The following is a 19,184-nucleotide window of genomic DNA, read 5'->3' as shown; positions in this document are numbered from 1 at the left end:
GCACACAGGTACCTGTGGGGGACTGCCAAAGAAAGGGACACTCATCGAGACACACAGGAACCTGCCGGGGGGGGGGGGGGGGGGAGGTTGGTGTGCTCCTGGGGCACTACTCATTGGGACACACTACTCATTGGTACTCCCAGAGAATAGGCCCTTCCTTACATGTGGAACTGTAGAGATCTCTCCAGGAAAAGGCAACTTTTCGTTACAGCAACAAAGGGGCCTGCATTGGACTACTAATGAATGGGCCAATCTTCATTGGGACATGCAGGGACCTGGGGCAATGGCCTCCCTTCAGCAGGATCCATGGGGGGGGGGGGGGGGATGACGACTCCACTCTTCATGGGAACACCTGTGGGGGGCTTTTGGGAAATGGACACTCTTCATTGGGAAACACAGGTACCTGCAGAGAATCCCAGGGCACTGGTCAAACCCCATCAGGACACACAGTGACCTGCAGGGGGCTCCAGTCTTCACTGGGACACGAGGATCTGTAGGAGGCTCCCAGTGACACACAGAGAGATGGGCATCAAAGCTGTGAATGTCTGTTTGTTAATGGACGCATGTACTAAGGCCACAAGTCTAAGTGGACAGGTGTGATAATAGTAGTACACAGAGTGCTGTGGCAGGCCAGGGTACACTACCGCACTCACCTGGTAGAAGGTCTCTAGCCTGAACTCCTGCAGTGATTGGTCCACTTCTGACACCATGTCCAGGAGCTGCTGCTGCCCCACCGTCACCTCCAGGCCCAGGAAAGTTCTGTCAGAGAGATGACAATTAACCCCTTTCTGCCGACTCCTACCGGACCCTTCAAAGTGTCTGGACCCCCTCCCCCCAGATCATGTGATTACTGTAATTGGATGTCAAGGTGATCATGTGATTGGGAGCCTGTCCTACTAGCTTCTGATTGCTCCTGAGTAACTGGGAGCTGTTGGTGGCAGTGTGGTCACAGTGTTGGGGTTGCTGACTGAGCTCACGCCTGATACAAAACTGTGACTTAGCACCAAATAGGGCCCGCCTCCACGGTGCCACATATACAGTATGCCTGATAATATCCCACTTAGAAGGGTTTGTTATGTCTGATCCTGTGACATGACAACTTCCTAGTCTTATTAGTTACAATGTTCCCAGCTGTCTCTGAGGATTACAGGACCACCCCCCCCCCCCCCCCAATTATATGAGGATGATGACTGGGAGGTTTACCTGTAAACCTGTGACAATTTGGCATAGATCACATCTAGGCGTTTTGGGGAGTTTTTCTGCTCTAGGATCAGCTCTCAAAACGCCCAACAAGACAAATCCTATTCATTTCAATGGCCCCTGTTCACATCTGAGCGTTTTGATGCTGTATACAAAACGCCCAACGCTCAAAAAAGTACATGAGCTTCTTTTTGGGCAGATTACAGGCGTTTTCCATTGGTATCTATTCAATCTAAAAACGCCTGCACAAAAATCGCGGTAAAAATCGCGGTAAAAACGCGCGAAAACGCTACGCTCAGGTGTGAATGTAGCCTAAACACCCCACACCGAATACACCTATCCCCGGAGTCTTGGGGTGGTGAGCTAGACATTACCCGTCGCTTACAGTGTGTCTCAGGTAGGTAGAACACACACACTCCTCAGGAAGGCAAGAGGCATGCTCGCCTCAGGTAGGTAGGACATGGGACACACTCTCAGGTAGGTAGAATGCAGGGCATGTGCTCTCCTCAGGTAGGTAGGACGCGGGAGAGGTGCTCTCCTCAGGTAGGTAGGACGCGGAAGACGCGCTTTCCTCAGGTAGGTAGGACGCGGGAGACGCACTCTCCTCAGGTAGGTAATATGCGGGAGACACGCTCTCCTCAGGTAGGTAATATGCGGGAGACACGCTCTCCTCAGGTAGGTAATATGCGGGAGACACGCTCTCCTCAGGTAGGTAATATGCGGGAGACACGCTCTCCTCAGGTAGGTAGGATGCGGGAGACACGCTCTCCTCAGGTAGGTAGAATGCAGGGCATGTGCTCTCCTCAGGTAGGTAGGATGCGGGAGACACGCTCTCCTCAGGTAGGTAGGACACGGGAGACACGCTCTCCTCAGGTAGGTAGGACGCGGGAGACACGCTCTCCTCAGGTAGGTAGGACGCGGGAGACTTGCTCTACTCAGGTAGGTAGGACGCGGGAGACGTGCTCTACTCAGGTAGGTAGGATGCTGGAGACACGCTCTCCTCGGGTAGGTAGGATGCGGGAGACACGCTCTCCTCGGGTAGGTAGGATGCTGGAGACACGCTCTCCTCGGGTAGGTAGGATGCGGGAGACACGCTCTCCTCGGGTAGGTAGGACATGGGAGATGTGCTATGCTCTGGTAGGTAGGATGTGGGACATGTGCTCTCCTCAGGTAGTTAGGACATGGGCGACATGCTCTCCTCCGGTAGTAGGGATGCAGGACATGTACTCTCCTCAGGTAGGTAGGACATTGGGTGATAGGTTGAGTGGTATGCATAATAGTATGGGCTGTCCTCAGGTAGGTAGGACGCAGGACATGTGCTCTCCTCAGGTATTAAGGATGCCGAACATGTGCTCTTCTTAGGTAGGTAGGACATGGGGTGAAAGGTAGGGTAGTAGTCATAACAGTTCGGACTTTCCTTAGGTAGGTAGGACGTGGGAGAGGCGCTGCGCTCTCCTCAGGTAGGTAGGACGCAGGACATGTGCTCTCCTCAGGTAGGTAGGACATGGGGTGATAGGTAGGGTAGTAGGCATAATAGTTCGGACTCTCCTTAGGTAGGTAGGACATGGGAGAAGCGCTGCCCTCTCCTCAGGTAGGTAGGACGCAGGACATGTGCTCTCCTCAGGTAGGTAGGACATGGGGTGATAGGTAGGGTAGTAGGCATAATTGGCTCATTCCGGAGATAGGGGTGATACCTTACACACAGCACCCTCACCTGGTCTTCTCCTGATTGGTGTAAACCTTCAAGCGGTCGGCGACACACAGGAACCTGAAACAAGATCAGCCACTCAATGAGAAGCACATTGGAGAGAGGACAGAGATAACATTTACACAATGCTCCCAATAATGCACCCTCAGTGCAGATGGCACCTCAGAGGAAATCCCACCCACACAACCATCACTGGTTGGAGGTTTCCACTCACCGATTCACAGAGCTCAGCCTCTCCCGCAGTGATTGGACAAAGGGCTCGATCCAGTGATGACGCAGGATAACCGTCTGTGATTGGGTGATATGAAATTCCTCCATCTTGGTGAGGTGAAGCCCATTGCTCCCAGCCGCGTCCAGTAGATCATCCAGCAGCTCAGAGAACTCCTCCCGGGGACGGACTGAGGGAGGAAGGAGGAGGATGAGGATGACTCCAGAACTGTTTTACGCCCCCTTCATTCACATGGCACACAGCGCAGCCATGCCTCCTACAGTCAAATGACACACAGCGCAGCCATGCGCTCCTACAGTCAGGAAGTGAGGGAAAATCCAGTATGTTTGGGTTGTCACTGGAACAGGAAATGAGGAAAAATCTGCCAATGGGGACACTTGTGGTAACAGCTGATTTCCTTTCACTTCCTGTTGTATCCCAGGGATAGAAAGTAAACAGTAATCTCTCAAATTGAACAAAAACACAACAGAGGTGCTGACAGTTCTCCACACACACAGTGTACAGTGCATGGTGACAGAATAGCACACATGGGTACTCACCCGGCACATAGACGTAGGTGGCCCAGTGTCCTCGCTCATGGGGAAAGCTGCGCTGGCGTCCGCCGTGCCTGGTGGGGTCATCTGTGGAATGAGCGACATCCGGGAACATGTTCAGGATGCTTTCCGGGACTGGGAGGGGGCAGGGCTGCCTGGAGAGAGAAGATTAACATGACTCGTATGTGGAGTTTTGCTCTAAAATTAACCCCCTAGCCCCTAACACAGCGCCAACCAACCTCTGACAGGAACACCTCCTTCCCCTCAACACAGAGTCAACCAATCCCTGACCGTGACACCCCTCCAACACAGCGCCAGCCAACCTCCGACAGGGACACTTCCTTTCCCCAACACAGTGCCAACCAACCTCTGACAGGGACACCTTCTTCCCCCTAACATATCGCCAACCAACCTCCAACAGGAACACCCCTTCCCCCCTAACACAGTGCCAACCAACTTCCTACAGGGAAACCTCCCTGCCCTCAACACAGCGCCAGCCAACCTCCAACAGGGACACTTCCTTTCCCAACACAGCGCCAGCCAACCTCCGACAGGGACACCTTCTTCCCCCTAACATAGCGCCAACCAACCTCCAACAGGAACACCCCTTCCCCCCTAACACAGTGCCAACCAACTTCCTACAGGGACACCTCCCTGCCCTCAACACAGCGCCAGCCAGCCTCAGACAGGGACACCTCCTTCCGCCAACATAGGGCCAACCAACCCCTGGTAGGGACACCTCCTTACCCCCAACACAGCGACAACCAACCTCCAACAGCAAAACCCACTCCCCCCAACACAGCGCCAGCCAACCCCGGACAGGGACACCTCTTTCCCCCCAACACAGGGCCAACTATCTCTATCAGGGACACCCCCCTACCCCCAACACTGAACCAGCCAACCTCCGACAGGGACACTTCCTTTCCCCAACACAGTGCCAACCAACCTCTGACAGGTACACCTTCTTCCCCCTAACATAGCGCCAACCAACCTCCAACAGGAACACCCCTTCCCCCCCAACACAGTGCCAACCAACTTCCTACAGGGACACCTCCCTGTCCTCAACACAGCGCCAGCCAGCCTCAGAAAGGGACACCTCCTTTCCGCCAACATAGGGCCAACCAACCCCTGGTAGGGACACCTCCTTCCCCCCAACACAGCGACAACCAACCTCCAACAGCAAAAGCCCCTCCCCCCAACACAGCGCCAGCCAACCGCCGACAGGGACACCTCTTTCCCCCCAACACAGGGCCAACTATCTCTATCAGGGACACCCCCCTACCCCCAACACTGAACCAGCCAACCCCTGATAGACACCTCCTTCCGCCCAACATAGAGTTAACCAACGCCTGACAGTGACACCCCTCCTACACAGCACCAACCAATCACCCACACATTCCCCAGTCATAAGGCCCTGGGTGGAGCGGTGGGTTATGACAGTTGCCACCCCAGAGTGCTTCATCCTCATTGGCCAGTGAAGATGCTACTTGGGGGAGTGAACATCTGGGGGGACCTGTCTATCCACCAACAGACATCCATGGAAAAGACCATATGACCTTCCCCTGAGGAGAACATGGGACTTTTCCCCTGCCCACTGGACTGTCATCTCTATCAGCAGTATCAATGTCAACCAAAAATATTTTAAAAATGCCCCCAATGAGGTTTATTTCATATTGTAGAAGTGTGTACCATATTCATGAACATTATGGCAGACTAAGCTGCCAAAGGAGAACCTCCAGTGATACGCCCTCACTGATCCCGCTGGTCCTATAATCCTCGCCTGGTCTGCCTTTCAGGTTCCCTCTTTTTTGGCCACTTGAATAGCCAGGCTAGGGTGACCACATTTACAAACTGCCATTCAGGAAAACCCCCCCCATGCACCGGTCAGTGACATCACACGAGGGCAGTGCCACCATGGGTGGCCGCGCCCTTTACCCATTTAGAAAATGTCACTCGGCTTACAATGCAGTCCGCAGATGGCTCTGCTCGAGAGCGGAGCGGGGTTTATATGCAACTTTAGTGCCTTAGGTTGTCACTCCGGAAACACATCACCACAGCACAGGGAGGTGCCATAAGTGTACACTGAGCTGCACATGAGCACAGAGCGGTGCCATAAGTGAACACTGAGCTGCGCCTGAGCACAGAGCGGTGCCATAAGTGTACACTGAGCTGTGCATGAGCACAGAGCGGTGCCATAAGTGAACACTGAGCTGCGCCTGAGCACAGAGCGGTGCCATAAGTGAACACTGAGCTGCGCCTGAGCACAGAGCGGTGCCATAAGTGTACACTGAGCTGCGCATGATCACAGAGCGGTGCCATAAGTGTACACTGAGCTGCGCATGAGCACAGAGCGGTGCCATAAGTGTACACTGAGCTGCGCCTGAGCACAGAGCGGTGCCATAAGTGTACACTGAGCTGTGCATGAGCACAGAGCGGTGCCATAAGTGAACACTGAGCTGCGCCTGAGCACAGAGCGGTGCCATAAGTGTACACTGAGCTGCGCATGATCACAGAGCGGTGCCATAAGTGTACACTGAGCTGCGCATGAGCACAGAGCGGTGCCATAAGTGTACACTGAGCTGCGCATGAGCACAGAGCGGTGCCATAAGTGAACACTGAGCTGCGCCTGAGCACAGAGCGGTGCCATAAGTGTACACTGAGCTGCGCATGATCACAGAGCGGTGCCATAAGTGTACACTGAGCTGCGCATGAGCACAGAGCGGTGCCATAAGTGTACACTGAGCTGCGCCTGAGCACAGAGCGGTGCCATAAGTGTACACTGAGCTGCGCATGAGCACAGAGCGGTGCCATAAGTGTACACTGAGCTGCGCATGTGTGGCTCAAATCCCATTACAGCGGTCAGAGGGGGTGGGGGGATGGGGGCATTTATCAGTCTGTTATACAAATATGGCCTCCCAGGTTTTCAAAAAATCTATTCAATACCACTTTAACCAATTCTCTACCAAAGTATGTTTATAAACGGCATGGCACAAGTGATTAAATCAGGTTTACGCTGTGAGCTTGGTAACGGGTTTTAGAGGGAAGGGTCACAGCTAGTGTGGCCGAAGACACAGCTTTTAGCTGTGACAGCATTCACACCAATGCATTTTTTCATGCTTTTTGCATAAATGCAGAGCATTATTTTTCACATGGGTTCCTATGGAACACGTTCACATCAATGCATTTTTGTGCCTCTGTTTTTTGAAAGGATTGGGGACTTTTTTAAACGCAAAACGGTGCTTTGTTGGTTCAATAGAATTCAATTGAAAAGCTACAGAAAAGCACGTAGTGCGTTTTTTACTGCGATTTGCGTTTTTCAATCTCCCCAACAACAAATTTGCCACAAAAAAAAGCATAAAAAAATGCAAAACGCAAGTCGTGGCAAAAACGCAGCAAAATTGCTGTTAAAAAAAAACACAAAAATCACTGCAGAAATTTAAATTGATTTTTTTACCAAAAATTAGGTAGAATATTGTGTTTGTGTGCACTAAAATGTATTTTATTTGTATTTTTTCTTGAAAATATGTGTTTGGCAAATAACTACCCAAATAATGCGCAACATAAAAAATTGCAACTACCACCATTTTATCATCCAGGGTCTCTGTTTTACAAAATATGTACTTTTGATGGGGGGGTTACAGTAACTTCTAGCAATAAAAAAAGAAAAAAAAGCAGATTTTAACCGCTTAGCGACCGCCACGAGTATAATTGCCAAATTGCCATGGCAGGGCGGCTGCTGTGTGTTGGATAATGTATGTAATCAGTGCTCCTTGGTAGGGCGCCAGCCGCCCCCAGCTGTGCTGTGATTTGTTACACACAAGCCGATCAGTGGGTTACGGCCAATGATTGATCGCCTGGGACCTGCTGATCGGCTCCGTCATTCACTGTAGAGAGCTCTGTGTTGCTAGACAACACAGAGCCATGTACACTGACAGGCGATCTTGCTGTTTTTTTATTTCCTGGAGAGCAGGGGGAAAAAAAACAAGATCGCTTAGTAAAAGCAGCAAACATTACAAAATTTTTAGGCATACAGGTAACCCCTTGATCCTCCTTATATTTTAACCCCTTCCCAGCCAGTGTCATTAGTACATTGACAGTGTATAGTTTTAGCACCAATCACTGAATTAGTGTCACTATTCATGTCATTGTCAGTTAGTGTACCCCAACCAGCGTCACCTAGTGTCAGATTTCCCACCATACTATCACAGTTCCTCTTTAAAGAGGAAGTAAACCCTCCTCAGGAAGTTGTACCTATAGGTGCGCCTATGATAAGACTTACCTATAGGTACTGTAAATATCTCCTAAACATGCACCGTTTAGGAGATATTTACCTTACATGCAGCCAGTGACATCATTGGCGCATGCGCTCTGAAGGAACGGCCGCTGGTGCCATTCTTTCAGAGCCCTGTGCCGTGACCGTCGGCTCCCCCGCGCGTGCGCGGGAGTGACGTCACCGCAGCTCCGGCCAATCAGATGCCGCGATCCCGGAAGACGGGCGGCTGAACATGTTGCCCGTCATACAGGTAAGCGGGCAGCACGGCGGGGGCTCGTTCTAAGGTAAGTATTTCATAATGAGCTAGTATGCGATGCATACTAGCTCATTATGTGTTTCTCTTTCATGTTGAAAAAATTTTTTTTAATGGGTTACAACCTCTTTAAGTCACTGATAGCCGCCATTACTAGTAAATGAAAATAATTTAAAAACTGAGCGATTGAGGGAGAAGGGCCTTAGTCAGGGAGGTGACCAAGGACCCGATGGTCACTCTGACAGAGCTCCAGTGCTTCTCTTTGGAGAGAGGAGAACCTTCCAGAAGAACAACCATCTCTGTAGCACTCCACCAATCAGGCCTGTATGGTAGAGTGGCCAGACAGAAGCCACTCCTCAGTAAAAGGCACATGACAGCCGTCTGGAGTATGCCAAAAGACATTGTAGGACCTGATGAAACAAAGATTGAACTTTCTGGCCTGAATGGCAAGCATCATGTCTGAAGGAAACCAGGCACTGCTCATCAACTGGCCAATACCATCCCTACAGTGAAGCATGGTGGTGGCAGCATCCTGCTGTAGGGATGTTTTTCAAAGGCAGGAACTGGGAGACTAGTCAGGATCGAGGGAAAGATGAATGCAGCAATGTACAGAGACGTCCTTGATGAAAACCTGCTCCAGAGCGCTCTAGACCTCAGACTGGGGCAAATGTTCATCTTCCAACAAGACAACGACCCTAAGCACACAGCCAAGATAACAAAGGAGTGGCTATGAGACAACTCTGTGAATGTCCTTGAGTGGCCCAGCCAGAGCCTAGACTTGAACCCCATTGAACATCTCTGGAGAGATCTGAAAGTGAAGAGCTCTGAAAATGGCTGTGCACCGACACTCCCCATCCAACCTGATGGAGCTTGAGAGGTCCTGCAAAGAAGAATGGGAGAAACTGCCCAAAAATAGGTGTGCCAAGCTTGTAGCATCATACTCACAAAGACTTGAGGCTGTGATTGGTGCCAAAGGTGCTTCAACACAATATTGACCGAAGGCTGTGAATACTTATGTACATGCAATTTTTTTTCCTTTTTTTTTTTTAATAAATTTGCAAAGAATTCAAACAAACTTCTTTCACATTTGTCATTATGGGATATTGTTTGTAGAGTTTTGAAAAAAAAAAAATAATGAATTTAATCCATTTTGGAATAAGGCTGTAATATAACAAAATGTGGAAAAAGTGAAGCGCTGTGAATACGTTCCGGATGCCCTGTATACCATAGTTTGTAGACACTATAACTTTGAAGCAAACAAATAATATACACTTGGGATTTTTTTTCTTTACTAAAGACATGTAGCAAAATATATTTTGGCCTCAAATCATGAAGACATTTTTTAAAGAATATGTTTTTAAGGCAGAATGTACTTTTTTTTTTTAATTCTTTGGTCTTTTTTGGTTTATATAAAAAGAAAATGAAAAAAAAAAAAAAAAGAAACCTCAGGGGTGATCAAATACCACCAAAAAAAGCTCTATTTGTGTGGAAAAAAATGATATAAATTTAATTTGCGTACAGCTTCAGCTAGAGTCAGATTGTCCGCCACACTATCAAAGTCCTACTATAAGTCACAGATCACCGCCATTACTAATATTAAAATAAATAATTAAAAATTCTAGTATATATACACACACCATAGTTTATAGGACACTATAACCTTCACACAAACAAATAATATACACTTGGGATTTCTTTCTTTACCATAGACATGCAGCAGAAAATATTTTGCGCTAAATTATGAAGAAATTCGTTTTTTTACGTTTTTTTATTGAATATGTTTTATAGAAGTAAAACGTTTTTTTAACAAAACTTTTGGTCTTATTTTGTTTAAATAAAAAAAAACAGTGGTGATCAAATACCACCAAAGAAAGCTCTATTTGTGTGAAAAAAATGATATAAATTGCATGACGCACAATTGTCAGTTAAAGTAGCGCAGCTCTGAATACCAAAAAATGGCCTAGTCGTGAAGGGGGTAAAACCTTCCGGAACAAGTGGTTAACATATGGGGGGGGGGGGATAGAAAAATAAATCACCCCGGTAGCCAGGCGGTTAATCTGACGCCATCGAGTACAACAAGAACTGTACAAAACCTGCACGCCAATCCTGACCCAACACGTCCTCTAAAAATAGCTGGAAAATACTTCATACCGATAAGTCGTCACTAACCTATCAGAGTGCAATAACGGGGACGGTTCTTCATGACATTCCTGTTAACTCCAGTTTCAAGTACTTGGGAATAGTTGTCACCCCCAGCCCGCTTGACTATGTACATCTGAACCTATCCCCCTTACTTAAAGCAGAGTTCTGGCCTCAAATACCTTTTTTAACTAAGAATACCCCTATAATAGTAATCCATCGCCCTTTACAGAACCGCTATTCTCATACTTACAAGGTGCACGGTATTGGATTTTAGTCAGAATCTTACTTTTAAAAACGATGTCTGAGAGCGGCCATCTTAGATGTGGGCATCTGAAGCCGCAGTGTAATGTGTTGTGTCCTTCTTCCTAAATCCAGGGAGTATTCTGGGAGTTCTTCCTGATTCCAGCCTCCTGGGAGTGATGACAAACAGCACCCAGGATGCAATGCAAAGGCGGAAGTGATGTCGGTGGCCGCGGCCATAGAGGGGGGAGAAGGAAGAAGTACAATCAAAAATGCCCTAAAAATAAGGTAAGGGACCCCCGAAAAAATTGAAAATGCCCAATTGTTGATCAGCATAGCGACCACTCCAAGAATCACTAAAGTTGCAAAATAGGCCGGAACTACGCTTAAACCACATTAGAGACAAGGCAAAAATTTGGTCCAGACAAACTCTTGGTGGTATGGAAAATTAATCTAATCAAAATGATTTTTATACCACAACTTCTTCAGGTTTTACACAATACCCAGATGGTTATCCCCCTAAAAACATTTTGAATTATCAACTCTAGGTCAGCCCTCAAAAATTCTACTCGCCTGCTCGCATTTTGCGAGTGGAATGATGAGGATGGCGAGTAAGGGCTGTGCTGTAAGAAAAGGGTGGACCCGGGGCGCAGAGCGGTGCGCCCTGAGCCCACCCATTGTGTGACAATAGCGAATTGATATTCGCTATTGTCACAAGGATCCTCCTCCTGGCCAATCAGGAAGTGGGTCCGAGACCCGTTTCCTGATTGGCCGAAAGGCGAACAATTGCCATTGGCCAAGGAGGAGGAGGAGGACTCGGGAGACACGGAGGATTGAGGAGAAGTCGCCGCTGCATCAGGTAAGTGCACGGTGGTCTCTCTGCATGCTGTGGTCACTCTGCATTTAAGGGGGCACGCTGTGGGCACTCTGCATTGAAAGGGGGCACGCTGTGGGCACTCTGCATTGAAAGGGGGCATGCTGTGGGCACTCTGCATTGAAAGGGGGCACGCTGTGGGCACTCTGCATTGAAAGGGGGCACGCTGTGGGCACTCTGCATTGAAAGGGGGCACGCTGTGGGCACTGTGCATTGAAAGGGGGCACGCTGTGGGCACTCTAAAGTTGTTGTTAATATTTTTTTGTAACTTAATTCTTAATAAAACATTTAATAGTGTATTTTATGAGATATTTTACGAGGGCGTGTTTAGGGGTGGAGCAGGGTAGGGTTTGGGTGGGGCAACAAGTGGCGAGTAACTCTTAAGGCCTGGCTAGAAGCTCATGACTTGAAATTTTGAGCCCTGCTTTAGGTTTAGAGTTTTTATTTGGCATTCTAGGCCTCCTAGAAGAAAGTTGGAACAAATGCAGAGACCAAAGAAGGGGAGGTGACCAAGAACCCGATGGTCACTCTGACAGAGCTCCAAAGCCTGGCCTTACTGAACCCCTGGTTATATTACCTCGCTGCCCAGTTACAACATATTGCTAGAGCTAGGGTTCCGGAGGATGCTCCAACCGATCCATCCACACGCATTCTCCTTCATGAGACGGGAGTGAACAGTGTAGCCATGGGTCTGGAGGCTCTGACCTTTAGAAAATCCAACAAACTCTTTCCTACCTATTAAGGGCTGCTGTTAGAAATCACGGGGCCCCGTACAGACTACCTGGCAGGCCCCCCCCCCCCCCCAAGAAAATATTAAAGATATATTTAGCTAAAATTACAACAAAATCACTATTATCAGACACAAATATAACATAACTCGCATAATTCCTGCTAAATCTAAAAAAAAAAAACTATGTTAAATAAAAAAGATGAGAAAAATATACAGGCTGGGCAGTTGGAGCTCAGTGATCAGAGAGACAGAGAGAGAGAAACAAAGTTACAATTTACAAATAAACTCCTGAGCAGAGATAAGTGCTGGGAGGGGGGCCCACACAAGGGAGGGGGATTAGTGAGGGACGACTGTCTCTTTCTCAACAGATAAAGGGCTCTTTCACACGGCGGCTCCATGTGAAAGCTCCGCTGCGGTCCTTTTTTTTTTTTTTTTCCACGGAGTGGATGACATTTCGGTCATCCGCTCCGTATGCCCACATATCATCCCATCCGTTTTTCGGATGATAGGCGGACATAATGTAAGTATATGGCACTGCGGATGTCAGCGGATGACACCGCTGACATCCGATTTTCCTTCCTTTCCGTTTTTTGAACGGAACAAAAATAGGGTTTTGTTCCATTCCAAAAAAAGAAACAGAACTGACAGGAATAAAATCGGATGTCAGCGGATGGTATTCCACTGACATCCGCAATGCCATTGACTTACATTATGTCCGCAAATCATCCGCAAAAAAATAGGATGATTTGCGGACATACGGAGCGCCCGTGTGAAAGGGCCCAAAAGCTGATAGCAGGGAGAGGGACAGATCAGATTCAGGTGCTGGAGGAAGATTTCTGTATTTGTTGTCCATCACTAATCCCCCTCTCTGTGTGGGTCCCCCTGTGTGCTCGGGCCCCCTACAAGAGGGCTGGTGGTCCCCCCCTATCAGCGGCCCTGTACCTATTCCCCTATGCAAAAAGTTTGGAATAGGGCGAGACAAATGCAGGAGGTTGTGGGTTTTACTTAACCACTTGCCGACCGCCGCACGACTATCTACGGCGGCGGTCAGCCCCTCACAGGCAAAGTGACGTAGGTCTACGTCGCTCGCCTGTGAGGGTTTAGGGAGCGAGCGCGCGCCGCCGGAGGCGCGCTCCCGCTCCCGCGTGGTCACGGACCCCCCCGCGCGTGTGACCGGCGGACCCGATCGCCGCCGGCCACTCTGCGATCGGCGGGGGAGAGGGAGAAAGTCAGGCAGCTTGTATAAACAAGCTGCCTGTCATTCTCCTCTCTGTATGAGAGCTGATCACATGGATCTACTATGTAGATCCATTGATCACTCTGCATACAGTTGAAGCCACAGCCAATCACAGTTAGAATCACGCCCCTAGGGACACACACAGCCCCTCCCTCTCAAATAAAGTTAACCCCTTCACTACCAGTGTATTTTTACAGTAACAGTGCATATATATAGCACTGATTACTGTAGAAATGTCACTGGTAACCCCAAAAGTGTCAAAAATGTCAGTCAAGGGTCCGATCTTTCCGCCGCAATGTCGCAGTACCGCAAAAAAAATCGCAGATCGCCGCCATTACGCGTTAAAAAAAAAAACAACAAAAATGACAAAAATCTTTCCCTTTGTTAGTAAACGCAATAACTTTTGCGCAAACCAATCAAAATACGCTTTTTGCGATTTTTTTTACCAAACATAGGTAGCATAAAACAAATTGGCCGAAAATATTAAAAAATTTTGATTTTTACATTTTTTTTGGGGGAATTTCATATAAAAAAAAGGGAAAAATATTGCTATTTTTGCAAAATTTACGCTCTTTTTTTGTTTATAGCGCGTGATCAAAAAATCGCACAGGTGATCAAATACCGCCAAAAGAAAGCTCTGTTTGTGGGAAAAAAAGGACGCCAAATTCGTTTAGGTACAGCGTCGCACGACCGCGCAATTGTCCGTTAAAGTCACGCAGTGCCGAATCGCAAAATACCCTCTGGTCGTTTAGCAGCCAAATCCTCCGGGGCTTAAGTGGTTAAAGCGGAGTTCCGGGCACAAAAACTATTTTTTTTTTTTGTGCCCCTCCGCTAGGTAGAGCTCACCTGAAAAGGAATTGGATAGTTATTTTTATTTTTTTTGTTTACTCACCTTTTTATTGAAGATCGTAAATACTCACCTATGACTGCTTCCTCCTCCAGCGCCGAGGCTCACCCCGTCACTTCCTGCCTCGCGATGATTCCTGGGAGCTAAACGTCATAGCCCCCAAGAATCATGCCCAGAAGCTGTTTAGGAATGCGGCGCCGCACCGGAAGTGACGAGAGGGGCCGGTGCGGCGCATTCTGGGAGAAGAAGACGCGGAAGAAGACACCGAAGAGGACCGCGCCGGCTTCAGCTGCCCACAAGAGAGATGGAAACGCTGTGGAAGAAATTTTCAAAGTAAGTATTTCTTCTTGCAGGTAAGTGCGAACCGGGACAGATCAGAGGCTAGCCATTGTGGAATGTGCTAGCCCTGACTGTCCCGGGGGTATGTTCAGCAAAAAATAATTTCTGTGCCCGGAACTCCGCTTTAATTTAGCTCCATTTGGGAATGGCATTACACATTTGTCTCACATTTTTGATGGTGGCATCTTGTGTCCATTTTCGGTATTGCAAAATAGATTTTGCCTCCCACAATCTGTGTATTTTTATTACTTACAGTTACAACATGCATGTAGAGCGCAGGCTGGTGTTGATGATTGGGTACAGTCGCCAACCCCCAAATTTAACTATGTACATGTCAGAAGTGGAAGTATATAAAGGGGTCATATCCAGATGCTACTACATGCTACTGTGCTTTTTTCTAAAAGACGTCCATCGAGAGCGGAGAGTAGATGGGAGCAAGATGTGGGTGCATTTGAGGAGGAACGGTGGGAGGAGGCCTCACCGGCGGTGCAGTCTTGTTCCCTTAACGTTAAGGTTATCACAATCATATATTCTCCACAGCGTTCCCCTCACTCCAGTGAGATTATTCAAAATGGTACTTAGAGAAAACCCGACCTGTACAAGGTGCTCTAGAGACCATGGTGATTTATTCATCTCATGTGGAGGTGCCCCAAACTACATCTTTATTGGAGGAGCGTCCTGGACACCCTGAATAATTTAATGTAGTTATTCCTGCTAACCCCAAACTATGAGTTCTGGGTGTCCTGAATGAATTTCGGGTGGAAGAGATTATGAAACAAATCATAGCTAGGGCCCTATTCTAAGCACGCACATTCATTCTCAGACATTGGAAGTCAACGGAACCTCCCTCATGTAAGGAGTGGATAGCCCAAATGGGTGACCGGTTCGAAAAGTACATCTTTTACCATAGAGGGCGCCCAGGCAAGTCCCAGGCTGTTTGGTCCCCCTGGCTAGACACACACAGGCTCCTGCAGAATTGGTCTTGGACAGAATATTGGGGTGAAACTTCATTTATATACGTAGCTGAGGGTTGTGGGAGGGTGGGATTGGGGGGAAACTGAATGACTGATACCTTACATTTATTAATTGATGGTTTATGGTGCGGTTGTTCATATATAAAATGTTTTGGTACATTTTCTGTGGAAGCTGACATTGGAATTTATTTTGGATGGTTTATATTCTCATTAAATATTTTTATATATATATATATATATATATATATATATATATATATATATATATATATATATATATATATATATATATATATATATAAAAGAAATGATTTTACACACAGAGCTGTCACAAATCCCCAAACAGCTGTACCAATACACACAACATCTGTCAGTGTCCCTATGACATCTGTACCAGAGCACAAAACATCTGTCAGTGTCCCCATCACATCTGTACCAGAGCACAAAACATCTGTCAGTGTCCCCATCACATCTGTACAAGTGCACAAAACATCTGTCAGTGTCCCCATCACATCTGTACAAGTGCACAAAACATCTGTCAGTGTCCCCATCACATCAGTGCCAGAGCACAAAACATCTGTCAGTGTCCCCATCACATCTGTACAAGTGCACAAAACATCTGTCAGTGTCCCCATCACATCTGTACCAGAGCACAAAACATCTGTCAGTGTCCCCATCACATCAGTACCAGAGCACAAAACATCTGTCAGTGTCCCCATCACATCTGTACAAGTGCACAAAACATCTGTCAGTGTCCCCATCACATCTGTACCAGAGCACAAAACATCTGTCAGTGTCCCCATCACATCTGTACCAGAGCACAAAACATCTGTCAGTGTCCCCATCACATCTGTACAAGTGCACAAAACATCTGTCAGTGTCCCCATCACATCTGTACCAGAGCACAAAACATCTGTCAGTGTCCCCATCACATCTGTACCAGAGCACAAAACATCTGTCAGTGTCCCCATCACATCTGTACAAGTGCACAAAACATCTGTCAGTGTCCCCATCACATCTGTACAAGTGCACAAAACATCTGTCAGTGTCCCCATCACATCAGTACCAGTGCACAAAACATCTGTCAGTGTCCCCATCACATCTGTACAAGTGCACAAAACATCTGTCAGTGTCCCCATCACATCTGTACCAGAGCACAAACATCTGTCAGTGTCCCCATCACATCTGTACCAGAGCACAAAACATCTGTCAGTGTCCCCATCACATCTGTACCAGTGCACAAAACATCTGTCAGTGTCCCCATCACATCTGTACCAGAGCACAAACATCTGTCAGTGTCCCCATCACATCTGTACCAGAGCACAAAACATCTGTCAGTGTCCCCATCACATCTGTACCAGAGCACAAAACATCTGTCAGTGTCCCCATCACATCTGTACCAGAGCACAAAACATCTGTCAGTGTCCCCATCACATCTGTACCAGAGCACAAAACATCTGTCAGTGTCCCCATCACATCTGTACCAGAGCACAAAACATCTGTCAGTGTCCCCATCACATCTGTACCAGTGCACAAAACATCTGTCAGTGTCCCCATCACATCTGTACCAGAGCACAAAACATCTGTCAGTGTCCCCATCACATCTGTACAAGTGCACAAAACATCTGTCAGTGTCCCCATCACATCTGTACAAGTGCACAAAACATCTGTCAGTGTCCCCATCACATCTGTACAAGTGCACAAAACATCTGTCAGTGTCCCCATCACATCTGTACCAGTGCACAAAACATCTGTCAGTGTCCCCATCACATCTGTACCAGTGCACAAAACATCTGTCAGTGTCCCCATCACATCAGTACCAGTGCACAAAACATCTGTCAGTGTCCCCATCACATCAGTACCAGTGCACAAAACATCTGTCAGTGTCCCCATCACATCTGTACCAGTGCACAAAACATCTGTCAGTGTCCCCATCACATCAGTACAAGTGCACAAAACATCTGTCAGTGTCCCCATCACATCTGTACAAGTGCACAAAACATCTGTCAGTGTCCCCATCACATCTGTACAAGTGCACAAAACATCTGTCAGTGTCCCCATCACATCTGTACCAGAGCACAAAACATCTGTCAGTGTCACCATCACATCTGTACCAGAGCACAAAACATCTGTCAGTGTCCCCATCACATCTGTACCAGAGCACAAAACATCTGCAATAGTGTTGCATTGTGACATCAACATCTGTCATAGTGTACAAAAAACATCAGTTAGTGTACCAGTGACCCACCAATAAGTAAAACATTTAAAGTGCCCTGTCCAACCGTGCAAAGGCGAACACACACGTTGGTCCCGTACGCATACGTAAACAGCACGTAAACAGCGATTGCGCCACACGTAAGGTGTCGCTGCGAACGCCAGAGCGAGAGCAATTGTTCTAGCACCAGACCTCCTGTGTAACTCTAAACTGGTAACCATTAAAGGCTTATATATATAAAGCATCCCCTCTGAAGATTTTTAACCACTTGCAAAAAAGGACATCAATTTAATTTGGGTACAGCGTCGCACGACCACGCAATTGTCCGTTAAAGTAACGCAGTGCCGAATCGCAAAATATGGCCTGGTCAGGAATGGGGTAAAATCTTCCGGTCTTAAAGCGGTTAAAAATATGCTGATTGAGAATTTTTTTTGTCAAAGACATGTAGCTAAATACATTTTGGCCTAAATATGTGACAACAATTTAATATATTGGATATTTTTTAACTGTGAAAGTAGAAAAATATAATTTTTTCAAAATTGTTGCTTTTTTTTATTAATATCGCAAAAAATAAAAATCACAGAGATGATCAAATACCACCAAAATAAAGCTCGGTTTGTGGGAAAAAAAGGACGTAAATTTCGTTTGGGTACGGCATTGCATGACCGCGCAATTGTCAGTTAAATTCGCACAGTGCTGAATCGCAAAAAGTGGCCTGGACGTAAGACAGCAAAATCCTCCGGTGGTAAAGTGGTTAAAGTCGCACAGATATGGACGGTACTCATTGGAAATCATGAGGTACGACTTTGCAGTCCCAAGTCGCACAGGGGTGTGAAAGGGGCCCTAAATACCACTCACTTGTCCCAAGATCCAGCAATGTGCTCACCCGAGGGGGCGCCGGGGACCGTGTTCAGCCCTTGGAGCCGACATCTTAACTGTGGGCACCCAGCTGTGACAGCTTGTGGCTTCATAGCTGGATGCCCGCTATTCATTGTGAATGGTCCCTGTGACATGTCCCAGAAGACTGCAGGGAGGGAGGGGGAGAAGAGAACTTCAGCACAGATCGCCTAGCGGAAGTGAGAGGGTACATGTCAAAACCAGATACCAGAGGAGAAGCGGAGGAGACATTAACCACTTTACCACCGGAGGATTTTGCTGTCTTACATCTGGGCCACTTTTTGCGATTCGGCGCTGTGCGACTTTAACTGACAATTGTGCGGTCGTGCGACGCCGTACCCAAACAAAATTTACGTCCTTTTTTCACCACAAACAGAGCTTTCTTTTGGTGGTATTTTATCACCTTTGCGATTTTTATTTTTTGCGCTATAAACAAGAAAAAAAGAGCGAAAATTTTTTAAAAAAGTAACAATATTTTTCACATTTATATGAA

The 19,184-nt window shown here is 47.5% G+C and overlaps 1 protein-coding gene and 1 long non-coding RNA gene across 4 annotated transcripts in view; one reads left to right on the top strand and one right to left on the bottom strand.

Annotated features, from left to right (window-relative positions):
* Positions 1-19,184, bottom strand: part of USB1 (U6 snRNA biogenesis phosphodiesterase 1) — a 59,503-nt gene that overhangs the window by 11,955 nt on the left and 28,364 nt on the right. The window contains exons 8-11 of the mRNA XM_082270787.1: positions 3,677-3,825; positions 3,123-3,306; positions 2,915-2,968; positions 654-759 (exon numbers count right to left, since the gene is read on the bottom strand). Of these exons, the coding sequence (XP_082126913.1) occupies positions 654-759; positions 2,915-2,968; positions 3,123-3,306; positions 3,677-3,825 (493 nt within the window). The remainder of the gene's footprint in view (positions 1-653; positions 760-2,914; positions 2,969-3,122; positions 3,307-3,676; positions 3,826-19,184) is intronic.
* On the top strand, positions 1,696-2,862 carry LOC309565792. Of its 3 annotated transcripts, XR_014225832.1 has the most exons (4): positions 2,270-2,308; positions 2,342-2,370; positions 2,665-2,757; positions 2,796-2,862. It is a non-coding gene; the product is annotated as an uncharacterized lncRNA (long non-coding RNA). The 3 variants fall into 3 exon arrangements; XR_014225830.1 differs by lacking the exons at positions 2,270-2,308; positions 2,342-2,370 and adding an exon at positions 1,696-1,747 and having other exon boundaries at positions 2,669-2,757; XR_014225831.1 differs by lacking the exon at positions 2,342-2,370 and having other exon boundaries at positions 2,195-2,275.

This window comes from Pelophylax lessonae (genome assembly GCF_965119305.1).
Source record: "Pelophylax lessonae genome assembly, chromosome: 10".
NCBI lineage: Eukaryota > Metazoa > Chordata > Amphibia > Anura > Ranidae > Pelophylax > Pelophylax lessonae.
This window is presented reverse-complemented; position numbering and strand designations above follow the sequence as displayed.